The sequence below is a fragment of the Lontra canadensis genome, unplaced genomic scaffold (genome assembly GCF_010015895.1).
Source record: "Lontra canadensis isolate GAN:19392208 unplaced genomic scaffold, GSC_riverotter_1.0 scaffold29, whole genome shotgun sequence".
NCBI classification, from domain to species: domain Eukaryota; kingdom Metazoa; phylum Chordata; class Mammalia; order Carnivora; family Mustelidae; genus Lontra; species Lontra canadensis.
The window spans coordinates 15299344-15313753 of record NW_022631023.1 but is presented as its reverse complement, the minus strand read 5'-3'; the positions used below and the strand labels follow the sequence as shown (position 1 = coordinate 15313753).

The 14410-nt window shown below is 37.4% G+C and overlaps 1 protein-coding gene across 2 annotated transcripts in view; it reads right to left on the bottom strand.

The window, feature by feature from the left end:
• The window catches only part of LTN1 (listerin E3 ubiquitin protein ligase 1), a 67402-nt gene extending 52992 nt beyond the window's left edge, over positions 1 to 14410 (bottom strand). The window contains exons 1-6 of one of the 2 annotated variants that reach the window (XM_032865482.1): positions 14220 to 14410; positions 7912 to 8115; positions 7343 to 7441; positions 6601 to 6831; positions 4691 to 4743; positions 3678 to 3858 (exon numbers count right to left, since the gene is read on the bottom strand). In XM_032865482.1, the coding sequence (XP_032721373.1) occupies positions 3678 to 3858; positions 4691 to 4743; positions 6601 to 6831; positions 7343 to 7441; positions 7912 to 8115; positions 14220 to 14261 (810 nt within the window). In that variant the 5' untranslated portion in view covers positions 14262 to 14410. The remainder of the gene's footprint in view (positions 1 to 3677; positions 3859 to 4690; positions 4744 to 6600; positions 6832 to 7342; positions 7442 to 7911; positions 8116 to 14219) is intronic. The other variant, XM_032865481.1, reaches the window with a different exon arrangement.

Sequence of the window (14410 nt, the reverse complement as noted above, 5' to 3'; positions counted from 1 at the left end):
TTCGGTCAACAATTTGGAAACTTCCTACAAATTTAACATATATGTACCTTATCAACCACTGATTTCTTTCCTTGCCCAAGAAAAATGAAAACCCATGTCCATACAAAGACTACATGAAACTAAGCAATAAAAAGGAATGGACTACTGATACATGCAACAACAATGAATGAATCTTAAAGCATTATACTGAGCAAAAGAAGCCAAAGAATAATGTTTGGCTCCACTTATATGAAAACTCACAAAGACTAATCTGTTCTAACAGAAAGCAGATCATTGGTTGCCTAGAGTTACGGGGAGGATGACACAACATTTTATCTTTTTTTTTAATGTTTTATATCTTGATTATAGCATTTATATGGATATGTACATGTAGATGGGTATATACATTTGTCAAAACTTATCAAACTCTCTGCCTAAAATAGCCCCATTTTACTATGATTAAACTATACCACAATAAAGTTGGTTTAAAAATTATTCTAGGAGGGGAGCCTGGGTGGCGTTGGACTTTGGCTTAGGTCATGACCTAAGGGTCATGAGATGGAGCCCCGGTGTGGGCTTCATGCTCAGCTTCAGATTCTCTGTCTTCCTCTCCCTTTGTTCCTCCCCAACTCTCCTTGCTTGCTCTTTCTCTAAAATACATAAATAAAATCTTAAATAAATATATTCTAGAATGTTTTTTAAATCCATGAATAATTTGAGAGATACACCAGATTCATCATAAAGAGAGCAACAGAGAGCAAGCCTCTCCAAATCATTCACTACAAGCCCAATCAATATTCCAGTGAGGAATTCAATAAATTTACTGAAATTTATATAGAAGAATGAAGTGGTTTTGTTTTGTTTTGTCTTTTTTAAGCAACCTCTAACCTCAACATGGTACTTGAACTTGTGACCCTGAGACCAAGAGTCATAAGCTGTACTGACTGAGCCAGCCAGGTGCCCTAAAAGAATAAAGTTCTAAAACAACTTGGTCAATCCTGAAGACAAGGATTAAAAAAAAGTGATTCACCTGACCACGTAGTATTAGGATATATCATAATGTCATGTTAACATGTCATATTAAAATGGAATGGATGCAAACTTCTGGTACTGGCATAAAAAAAAAAAAAACAAAAACAAAAACTAATGGACCAGAAGATAAGGTCCTTAGAGATATACCTATGAACATATAGGTATGTTATGTTCCTAGAGATATACCTATGAACATGTAGAAATTTAATGTACCACAATGGCAGGACCATAAATTTGTTGGAAAAGAATGAACAGTTTACTAGGTAATGTTGGGAAAACTGGCTCATTATACATGAGGAGAAAGGTAACTAACTAGATCTCTACTTAACACTGTATAAAAAGGTAGATTATTAATGGATTAAAGACTTCATATGAGAAGTAAAAGTACTATAAAAGATATAAGTATTAAAAATAGTTTTTATGGCTTAAAGTGGAAAAGGCCTTTATATGCCAAAATCAGTGACTTTGATTACAGGAAAACCACAATTTCTTTCTAAAGAGGACATAGGAGGGTAACCTGGGTGGCTCAGTCAGTTAATTGGCTACCTTTGGCTCATATCATGATCCCAGGACCCCAGGATCAAGCCCTGTATCAGGCTCCCCATTCAGTGGGAAGTCTGCTTTTCCCTCTCCCTCAGCCTCTCCCCCTGCTTGTGCTTGCTGTCTCTCTCAAATAAATAAAAAAATAAATATTTTAAAATTAATAAATAATAAATAAAGACGACCTAAGAAAGGTGACAGAATGGTAGATTACTTGCAATGCCTAAAAACGACAGAAGTATTTAGGATATACAAAGAACTCTTGTAAAATAAGAAAACTTCAAAAGAAAGAGGAGAAAGATATACACAAGTAGTTTACAGAAGAAACACAAAAATTTTAAAAGTTTATGTAAAGATGCTAAAAGTCACCAGTCAGCAGAGTAATTACAACTATCATTTGAACTCCTGTTAGAGAGATAAAAATTTGGGGGCTGAATGATGCTCAGTTCTGGCTAGAATATAAGGAAATATATAGGACTCATCATGCAATGACAGTTGAGACTAATATTCAGGTGAACAATCTGGCATCACTTAAAAAAATAAGTATGCATATACCCTTTGATTCAGCAATTCAGAAGTTAAGAGAATTTCAGAAAAAGAAATCCTTGCAGATCTGAAGGTATATGAGGATGTTCACTGCTGCACTGTTTGTGAGGGCAGGGAGTTGGAGGCAATCAGGGTCTCCACCACTGAGAGAATACAGTGCGCGTAAAATGGAAGGGATGCAAATTTCTGAATACTACATAGTAGTTAGAAGGCACAGACCAAATATACATATAAGAACATGATAGATTTAAAGTATTTTAGTACTCTTTCCTTTTTTTTTTTTTTTTTTTTTTTTGGAGAGACAGAGAATCTTAAGCAAGCTCCATGCTTAGAGTTGAGCCCAACAAAAGGTTCAATCTCATGACCCTAAGATCATGACCTGAGCCAAAATCAACAGTTAAGACACTTAACCAACTGAGCCACCCAGTACTTAAGAAGTACTAAGTAAGGGGTGCCTGGGTGGCCCAGTCATTAAGTGTCTGCCTTCGGCTCAGGTCGTGATCCCAGGGTTCTGGGATGGAGACCCACATCGGGGTTCCCAACTACTTCTCCCTCTCCCACTCCCCCTGCTTGCATTCCCTCTCTCGCTGTCTTCTCTGTCAAATAAATAAGTAAAATCTTTAAAAAAAGAACTACTAAGTAAAAAATAAATGGAATGAAATATAATACCATTTATGTGAATTAAAAATACAAGCAAAAAGGCTGTGATGCGCCTAACAGATAAAATTCGTGTTAGATAAGCTTCATTCACGTGGGACTTCTAGTGCTAGCGTACATGAGTTTAATGTTAATGAGTAAGCCATATATATTAAGATGTTTTTAAACATACATTAAACAAGGTTATATGTTGACCAACTGAGAAAAACGATGAGACCAAAGACTCGCAGGCATCTAATCTTGTATTTCCCCTAAGAGCAATGCTTCAGTATTCACAAATTCAATGTTCGTAGGTTCTTCATATAACCTAATTACCATGAATAACAAGCACCAACTTTATATACAAAAGGACATACACTATGCACATTTAAAATGGTTAGGTGGTAGAAGGGGAGGATGGAGAGGGAAGCAGAGACAAAAGAGAAAAAAATGCATTAAGTTAGAAGAGCCTCACACAAAACAATTTTGAAGCGCCATGAACAGAGGAGTATAATATAACTCAGAATTTGAGGTCTAAATAACTAAATAAAAAAGTGAACATGCAGGGACGCCTGGGTGGCTCAGTTGGTTGGGCAGCTGCCTTCGGCTCAGGTCATGATCCCGGCGTCCTGGGATCGAGTCCCACATCGGGCTCCTTGCTCGGCAGGGAGCCTGCTTCTCCCTCTGCCTCTGCCTGCCATTCTGTCTGCCTGTGCTCGCTCGCTCTCCCTCTCTCTCTGACAAATAAAATCTTAAAAAAAAAAATATTAAAAAAAAAAAAAAGGGAACATGCAATAATATTGCAGTAAAAGAGGAATTCTGTCCAACCACGAAGATGTGTTCAGAGTTTTAAACACAAATAATATGCATAAAGCAAAAATATAAACAATATCAAAGTGGAAAAAAGGTATCACAGCAATGCTTACAATAAAAGATTAAGATACCTGAGGTATACTGTGTTTTCCATACTTCCAAAACTTATTCTGTGATAAAAGAGACTTAAATTTCTCCTCCAGAGAATCAAGCTCATTATCAGGTAACAGGCAAAGCAGTTTTTTTAATGCCAATAAGGAACAAGTTACAACCCGATAGAATTTAGCTTCTCTTTCTTCCTCTGGAACCGTTCTTGATGTGAAAAGAAAATAAATATATATAAGGATTGAGAATAAGCCATACTACATATTTGGCACTTCTATTTAAAATGTTTTATCATTAAACAGCTATTGAAGTTGCTTTATTTCTACATTCTATCTCCCTGTGCCAACCTTCCTCCCTTAAAATACAAACATAAACAATTTTAATCACATATTTTCAACTAATACAAGGTCAAAGTAGATTAAAAGCTGTGGCTTGAAAAAAACTGCAAATATACTGCTCTCAGTAGCAAAATGATTCTAGGAAACAGGTATCAGTGCATCTAAGATTACTTCCCATTATGAACTTCTAAGAGTTTATTAATACATAAAAGTAAATGGGACATTTTACTACTCTTTAAACAGAACTATCCATAGTTCTTCACTATTTTAACCAGACCTTAAAATGATTCCTGCTAGGACTATCAAAAGGTAAATGTGGGAAAAATATAAAAATATTTCTTTGTAAAAGAATAAGACACATAACTTCCAGATAATTCCAATTAATTTACAACGGGAAAACTATGAGGATTTCACCACTGGAATTCCTGGCCACAGTGAATGGACAGCCCCATCCACTGAAGGACTCTCCGAAGTAATTACTACAATGAGTGAATTTACAACAGATAATTCCAATTAAATAACAGGACAACTTGCAAATAAAAACACTTAAAACAGCACCTGACATATAGCATTATATTGAGTATTTCCAGCTCTACTTTTACAAACCCTTTTTTAAAAAATGTGACCTTGAAACGGTCATCTTATTATTTATGAGCAAAAGAAATCCTTAACATGAGTTACATAGAGAGAGCGTAACTTACTGTGGGTCACTGAGTGTATCAGGTGTTTCTTTTATAAGATGATCCTGCAGCACCTATGGAGGGGTGAAAATTCCATAGACTTGAGATTTTATTGAACTGTCAATGGTGAAGAGTCCAAGCATAAACCTTATCTGACCTTAAAGCGTTTACCCCATCCCAAAAAAGTAGCAAATTAAGGAGCAAAACTAAAAGATTTGAACTTTACTTATTTTTCTTTCCCTATCAATCCCCAAGTTTGACTGCTTTGGGGGTAAAAGGGAGAGGGTACTTCTCCTGAATATCTCCAGTACCTGTCAAGAGGAATTTTCCCTTAAATATTCCTGGTCTCTTGCTCCTCCATTCCTCTTCTACACAGCAGTTGAATTCCCGATGAACAAGTTTGGGAGAGAAAATAGGTTGTTTTCTTCTCCCCCCTTTTTGAGTGCCTCCCAGCTCATAGAGGAGACCACATGTTGTGCTCTGCTTCATCAGGGAGAAAAGTCTAAGGTTCCACTCAAAGTGGGTAAGTCTGCCTACTTCCAGGGTGCAGACTAGGGAACCTACTGTTCTAATACCCCTTTTATCAGCAATAACAACAGGTAACATTTAGTTAGCTTTTCCACATGTTCAGTATTGCTTCGAACACATTTCATCCATTAATTAAATTAATCCTCACAATTATACAATAAGGTAAAATTTCCACTTTATTAGATGAAAAAATGAAGGCACAGAAACTTGCCCAAGGTCACATGCAAAACTAATGGTGCATACCCAATGGTATGACTCAGAACCTATGTTCTTATGGACAGTATAATGTAATACCTATAAATCTGACATTTTGGTCTTCATTCGCCTAACTCTTCTGGACAAAATTGGTTTTGAACTTGGGAAAGTTCAAACTCAGTATCTGTATACATAACCAAGTAAAGGGAGAATAATGGAGGAAATAATCCACATATTCATCCATAATAATAAAACCAAGAACAAAAAATCCACCAAATGAAAAACTATGAACAGCCAAATCAGTTATCTCAAAATCCATTTTCTTAAAACCCTTAGTGTTCCAACTCATCACACTTCACTCTCGCAACATTTATCACTTTGATATTTTAAATAAACCAATGATTCTTGGGTTAGAGAACTCCCTTTGAGAATATGATTAAAGCTACAAACCCTGTCCCTAGAAAAACAAACTTGGTAAACCTGAAAAATAAAGAATGGAAGAACCAAGAACTTAAACACGGAAACAGAACACACATGTGTATGTAGGAGAGGTGTTAGGTGGAAAGATATTTAAGGCTATTTTTATGGTCTTCTGAAGGGCAATTTATCACTATCTACAAAAATTTTACATGTTCTTATCCTTTGACCCAACATATGGTTACTATAAATTCCATCACTCCCACATGGTATGAAGAGATCTATTCAAGGATTGTTCACTGAAGCAGTATTTGTTATAATAAAAAACTGAGGGAAAACCTCAAATGTTTATTAATATAAAAGGAATTAAATAAACCATTGTACATCCATATCAGAAAGCCAAAAAAAAAGAATGAAGTAGATCTGTATACATGTACTGATATAGAAATGTGAGGAAAAATAAACTTAGATTTATTTTTTAGAAGTTCTTTCTTCAGATTTTGTAACATAAAGCATAAACCAAAATCTTTAAAGTACTACGACTAAGATTTATAAATTAAAGATGAAACATTTAAATAATTTATAAAGATTCAATCCAAAATGTTACTTATGTTAAAAATAAAAAATGGTCAATTTTGTTAAACACCATTTTTAAAAGGTCCTCTTCCATTAGGAATATTTCACTTACTTATTCCTTCACAAGGCCACATAAAAGAGTTGTCATTATAATATGCCTTATATCCCTTAAATAACTGAGGAAAAAAAAATAGAGAACAGTTCTAAGAACTTACACTAGTAATTTCATCCTTACAAAATGCTATGGCTTCAGGTTGCTTGCTTGGAGGGAAAGCTGCTTCAAAGGCATCTTTTGCTGCAGATGCAGCTGGTGTGTAAGTATCACACTGAGCCATTAGCCAATAGCCCATTAAACTTTTTAAGTAAGGAGCCAAGTGTTTCTTCACTTTAAGAATAAGTTTTTCAAAAGCCTGCTGTGTGGCTTCTCGAACCCGGCGATCATGGTCCTATTGAAAATACAATATAGTTTAAAATAGCGCTAGCCCATAAAAATACAAATACAGACATTTCTGGATATGCTATGATGACCCATTAATAAGAATTCACTTACGGGCAGTGCTAAACTAAAATTATTAAGTTTAAAAATTGTGGAAATTTGATTAATTTTTCCTTATCCCCTTCCTGCATGAGATAAAAACTATTCAAGATAGACTCAAGATTAGGCATTGAATACTGAGCAAGTCACACTCACTCTTTTGCAGCAAACGTGCAAAGAAATTAAACTGTCAAATTTTACTATGACTAGAAAGTATCTAGGTAATTCTCTAGTAATTACCTAATTTCTGAAATCAGACTCCCAATATACTTTATACAACTAACATGATCCAATCTGTATAATACTGACATAACATTTTATAATTTTCACCAAAAATGAATCATATAAATTTAACAGTCCCCCTGACTTCAATCAAAAACTATAACAAAACAAACAAACCAACCTAGTTTTTGAATACTTACAAGTGAAATTTTGCAGAAAATTCTTGGCCAGTAGGGAAGGACTCCTTTCACAATTTCTGTGTCTCTCTCTGTACACATGGTTCCAAATTCCTGCATAGCCTAAAAATAAATTAGCAACATTACTAAGGACCAACAGACACAATATTGGCTATTGATTATATTTATTCTGTTCCAGAAGCTTAGTCTATTTTATGCAACAGGAGAATACACTGCTTCTGTTTATGCCATATGGGACTAATCTGAAGAGTTCCTTCACAGCACAGAAACTTTTCTTTTTTTTTTTTTAAAATAAAATGTATACAAATAAAAAACTCCATTTAATATTATACGGTCAAAATTACGTTCTGTGATGGGAAAACCATACACCCAGAATTCCAAAATGGAATTCTGGTAAAAAGGTAAAAGGTAAAAACTAAGCTTACGTCTGTGTGTCAGAAAAAAGTACAACTGTAAAAGAACTTATTAGTGATAAATGATTGCTCATTTTTCTTTACATAAAGTATACCAATGACATTTTGTTTTAACAAAAGGATTTTCTTGATCATTTTTATGAAAAACATAAAACTTGCTTTTAATTTTGTCGTGACATCTTTCTTAGAAAGTTTCCGCAGCACCATTCGGAAATCAGAATCTACAAGACTGTCAATTTCTTCAGCTCCTTGAATAGCAGGAACATAGCCTAGGTCACTCTGAGATGTTCCAAAACCAATAAATCCAGGCACCGTCCCCTGTTCTTTGGCAAGCAGTTCTGCAGCTCGGCCACTGTTTGAAGGCTGATAAGAAAGTTGGGAGAAAAAAAGTCAGAGTACAGGAAGCATTCAAAATTTAACTTTGTGTTCTTGTCCTTGACAATTCTCAGAGAGGAACAAGCTTTTCTTTGATAACTTTTTTAAAAAGATTTTATTTATTTGTTTCAGAGAGTGAGAGAGTGAGAGCACAAGTGTGGGGAGAGGAAGAGGGAGAAGCAAATAAGCCTGACATGGGACTGGATCCCAGGACCCTGGAATCAATCACGACCTAAGCCAAAGGCAGATGCTTAACCAACTGAACCACGTAGGCACCCTTACTTGAGAACTTATTTCCTAGCCTAAGATTTCATCTACTGCAATGTTCCCATCACCAAGAACCTATCAATAATGACCCTAGTGCTATTTCCTGGTCTGCTAAACATCAGAACAATGTTGGTTAAATTAGATACAATTCATTAGTGGCTCACGGTATCATTTCCAAAAAAATAGAATAAAACTTTAAAACACAAAATGCATCACATTTGGTAAGAATAAATACTATTTCATAAAATTTTTAATTTCCAAATTAAATATATAAACACACATGTGTACTATGTAATGATATAAAATTAATTCACACGTGACTTACATCTTTTCATTCATCCATTCAACAAATATTTATTAAACCACTACCATGGGACAAGTCTAATGACGGCTGTTTCTAAGATTAGGAGCTCCTTGAAGGTAGGCACACTCATTTCCACATACACAGAGTTACCCTAACTTCTTTGAGCTATAATGTATACAAATTACATTACTATGGACATAAAATCAATTCAATGGTCAGCATATAAGATACACTCCTTTGAACCATAGTCAGTACTTTGTTAGATGGATACTCAATATAGTAGCTTTCTAGTACAAAAAGTTAAGGAGCTGGTTTTAACAAACAAACAAACAAAAATATATATATATGCATTTAAACTGCTGAAAGAATGTAACATATTCATTGTCATCTAATAGAAAAATACCTCTGGGACGCCCTGGGTGGCTCAGTTGGTTAAGCCTCCGACTATTTGGTTTCAGCTCAGGTCATGATTTCAGGTGTTGTGAGACTGAGTCCTGAATTGGACTCTATGTTTGGCGTGGAGTCAGCTTGAGAGTCTCTCTCTCTCCCTCTAGCCTTCCCCCTGCTCACATGCATTCTCTTTAAGATTTTAAATAAAACCTTAAAAAAAAAAAAAGGAGGGGCGCCTGGGTGGCTCAGTGGGTTAAACCTCTGCCTTCGGCTCAGGTCATGGTCTCAGGGTCCTGGAATTGAGTACCACATGGGGCTCTCTGCTCAGCGGGGAGCCTGCTTTCCCCCTCTCTCTCTGCCTGCCTCACTGCCCACTTGTGATCTCTCTGTCAAATAAATAAATAAAATATTTTAAAAAAAGAAAGAAAGAAAATGCCTCAGTTCATTCTCCAGGATGACATTACAATCTATTTAAATTCACCTCTTCCTTTAATTACTTAATCAATTAATTAATTCACCTATTTCTGATTTCTTTCTAAGAATGGTTGAAAGAGCTACCTAAACGTGTGACTCAATTTGCTCAAATCTAGCAAAATTGTGTTTGGAAAACTCATCTGTCAAGAAATAATCTGGACTATTTTCTAAACTGAAATGAGTAACCAGAAATGAAAATGATAACCTGAATTAATTTTTTTTTCAAAACAGTAGCATTTAAAACTGACTTCAAAAAAGGTTATCTATTTTAGAACTTTCTTAAAATGAACTAACATTATTCAGTTCACCTTTCTCCATACTGGTATAAGGATAAACAGCTATAGTGGAAGTTAGTGAACTATAATACAATTCAGAAAACTAAATATGATAACATCAGGACTTCAGAATTTTATCTATATCATTTGTAAAGTTTCATTATAAAGTAGAATAATGAAATAGTATAAAAATTAATGCTAAAAAAAAAGGAGTCAAGGGATGCCTGGGTGGCTCAGTTGGTCAAGCATCCCACTCTTGATCTCAGCTCAGGTATTGATCTCAGGGTCATGAGTTCAAGCCCCGCACTGGACTCCATGCTGGGCCTGAAGTGTATTTAAAAAAAAAAAAAAAAAAAAAAAGCTAAAAGAGTCAAGGCTGAATTCTGAACTAACCTGAAATATCCAAGCTGAAGAAAAGGTATCAGATTTCCAACTTCCAGTTTTAAAGTAACAAATTATTTCAAAAATATACTAATTGTATCTTTAATTCAATGTCTACTTTGAGTTTAAAATACAGTTACTGGGGGTGCTTGGGTGGCTCAGTGGGTTAAAGCCTCTGCCTTTGGCTCAGGTCATGATCCCAGGGTCCTGGGATCGAGCCCCGCATCGGGCTCTCTGCTCAGCGGGGAGCCTGCTTCCCCCCTCTCTCTGCCTGCCTCTCTGCCTACTTGTGATCTCTGTCTGTCAAATAAATAAATAAAATCTTTTTAAAATAAATAAATAAATAAAATATAGTTACTGTTTCTTGTTACTTCCTCTACTGCATGTTAAATGCTTATACCCACAGTTCAAGAATAAGAACCTTGATTCTATTTCTGGAAGTTAATTTTCTTATACTACACCTACATTCTTTTGTGCCTGTCCTCTCGAAGTAGTAGAGGTAGCAATCCTAAGTCTACAGTTCAAAGGCCAAACTCAGGAAGACTTGCAAGGTCTTTCCCCATCTGGCCTTAGCTTTCCCCAGGCTTATCTTCTGACACTCTTCTTCCCTTGTCACAGTTCCCCCTCTCTTCTCCCAATTTTGCTACCACCACTTGTGCTCCAGTCCCAATTCAGTTTTCTGAATATGCTATGCCTTTCACAATCTTATCTTTGTGTCATCTTTTCTCTCCACCTGAAAACCTTTTCTTCCTTTTCACTGCCTGACAAGCTCCTACTCATCCTTAAAACACACTCTTGTTTTCACTGCTTGCCTCTTTCAGGTCAATTACCATTCTTTTTCTGTTCTCCCATCTTCTTTCTACTCATACCTATATATCATAATTCTTTAATACATTATAATCATTTGCTTACTTATATGTCTATCAACAAATAAATCAAAAATAAGAAACATCTATGATCTTTGAGTACATGGCATTCAGTACTCAAAGTCTTCTGTTGAATGAAAGAATGCCATTCTTTTTAATTTTTTTTAAGATTTTATTTATTCATTTGACAGAGAGGTCACAAGTAGACAGAGAGGCAGGGGTGGGGGGGGAGAGGGAGAGGGGGAAGCAGGCTCCCTGCTGAGCAGAGAGCCTGATGTGGGCCTTGATCCAAGGACCCTGAGACCATGACCTGAGCTGAAGGCAGAGGCTTAACCCACTGAGCCACCCAAGAATGCCATTCTTAAATTAAAATCTCAACTTAGCAACTCGCCCTTTCTCTAAGCCTTAGTACCACCATCTTTTTTTTTTTTTTAAGATTTTATTTATTTATTTTTTGACAGAGAGAGACACACAGAGAGGGAACACAGGCCGGGGGCAGTCAGGAGAAGGAGAATAGGTTTTCTGTGGAGCAGGGAGCCCGAAGTGGGGCTTGGATCCCAGAATCCTGAGATCATGATCTGAGCCGAAGGCAGATGCCTACCAACTGAGCCACCCAGGTGCCCTAGTACCATCAACTTTAAAATGAGAAAATAGTAACTAAGTCATTACTTGGATTGTCAAAATTAAATGTAAATGTTTAAACCATTAAAACTGATTCCAGCAAGGATCGCCAAAGGATGCTAAAACCATTAGGTAAAGTTTGTGAGAAAAAAAATTACTCCCAGTCTCAAAATACCACTCCCCATGTTATTTGTTAATAGCCGACAGAAAAAGATACCTTTATGATGGACATCAACTTAACCAAGTGATTAAACAACACCAAAAATGGAAACAAACAAGCAGCATGTGCACCCTGATGCACTGATGATGATATACCATCTATGAAGCATTCCTATCCAAAACTGTTTACCCTGAATCTCCCCATAAGGAACAATCAGACAATTCTAAATTAAGCAAAAGTGCCCTAGACTTTTCCAAATTGTCCATCATAAAAGAACTGCCCTCAAAAGAAAAAGAAAAGAAAAAAAAAAAAACCCCAAAGGAAAACTACCTAGAGCTAAATGGTTAAATGAATGGAATCACTCAATCCTTCATTGTATCCTGGGTGTTTTTAAAAATGCTCTATCTAAAAACAAGTTATACAGAACATTGCTGAGATGACTACAGAAATCTGAATACAATGTTACATATTATTAGACAGCAGTACAATGAGGTTAAATTTTATGCATGTTGTAACTGCTCATGGTTATGAAAAAGAATTGCCTTTGTTTCAAATATATGTGTTGAAGGACTCAGCAGTTAAATGTCAAGATAGATGCAATTAATTCTCATATGGTTCAGCAAAATGCATATATTTAGAGAAAGAAAACAAATGTGACCAAAATATTTAACAATCGATGGATCTAGGTAAAAAACATGGCTGGGGCCCCTGGGTGACTCAATGGGTTAAAGCCTCTGCCTTCAGCTCAGGTCATGATCTCAGGGTCCTGGGATCAAGCCCCACATTGGACTCTCTGCTCAACGGGGAGCCGGCTTCCTCCTCTCTCTCTGCCTGCCTCTCTGCCTACTCGTGATCTCTCTCTGTCAAATAAATAAATAAAATCTTTAAAAATATATATATGGCTTGTCAGTCTAATATTTTTGCAACTTATCCTTATATTTGGAATATTTTAAATTTTTTTAAAAAATTGTTTAAATAAGAAAATTAAACTTAACTGAGAATGCAAGTAAAGTGCTTAACACAGTACCGGCACAAGGCAAGTTACTATTATTACAGTTAGTACTATAGGCCAAAAACCGGTTAAGTGACAGATCTAACAAAATGTTGTACTGAGATCACTAGAATTTGATCAGAAACAGGAAAAATGCTTTCTCATAACATTGAACTGTGCCAAAACAAGATTAATACTGTAAAAATACATTATTATAATGTCCCTAATCATAAGTTTAATCTACTTTTGGGTCTTCTTTAAACAAGTATTTAGGGGCACCGGGGTGGCTCAGTCGGTAAGGCTCTACCTTCAGCTCTGGTCATGATACCAGGGTCCTGGGACAGAGTGCCCCCCCCACGGTGGGCTCCCTGCTCAGTGGGGAGCCTGCATTTCCCTCTCCCTACGTGTGGCCTCTCTCTCTCTCTCTCTCAAATAAACAAGTAAATAAAATCTTTTAAAAAACAGAGTATTTGGTGAGCTTCTACTAGACACTAATCCTTGTTCTAGGCTCCTAGGACAATAGCCTTCATAAAACACCTGCCTTCATAATACATCCCAGTGAAGCAAGACAGTAAATGAAGACAGACTTAGTAAGTTACACAGTATGTAAGAAGTCCTAAGAACAAAAGAGTAAAATAAAGCAGGAAAGGAGCACAGGGAGTGGAAGGAGGGCTATACTTTAAAATACGGCGATCATGACAGACCTCACCGGGGTGTCCCAGGCAAAATTTGTAGCCGTCTAACAAAGAGCGTTAGGGAGCCTGCCAGGCAAGGTCAAGGCTCGGTGAGTAAGTCAGTGTGGCTGGATGGAGCCAGCGAGGAGGAAGCTGAAGATGGTGCCAGAGAAAGGAAGGGGCCAGAGGGTGACCACGTACCACGTTTACCATCGTTTAGGGATCTGGCCTTTACCCCGAGGAATCTGGGGAGCCCCAGCAGATTTTTGAGCAACAGAGCGACATGATCCGAAATGCCCTGCACACGAGGCTCACTTTAAATGCTTTCTACCCAACTCCCTTGTTCCCAGTGCCAGCCACCCCCACCCCCGCTAGCCGGGCCAGGTAACCTTCCCATTGAAACGGATACTGAACCATTCCTTAATGGAAATTGTAGAATGTGTGCTCGGGTGGAGACAGCTCCACGGAACTGTCTGGTATGGAACATTTTTTCTCTCACAGATCCCCAATCTGCTCACAGACAACTCACCCCGTTCGTGGGGACGAACACACAACAGAGAGGTCACACTCGACACGCAAACACACGCCTCCCTACAGCCGCGCTCCACACGCCCTCTGGACGCGCGCGTGGTACAGACAGTCGCTGCGAAATGAGGACTCCCCAGTCCGCCGAGCCCCTCCGCACTCACCCTCAGGTTTCCCTTGGTCCGCTGCTTGTTCTTCCCGCCCATGGTCGCAGTCTTACCCGCACTCTCAGCCCGCAGCCCCCTGGTTGACACGGCCGGGCCACAACTTCCGGCCCCCGTCGCCGGAAAAGGGCCGACTAGAGCGACTTCCCGCCCTCCCCTTCCGCCACCCACCCCGCCCTCCCACCGCTCCA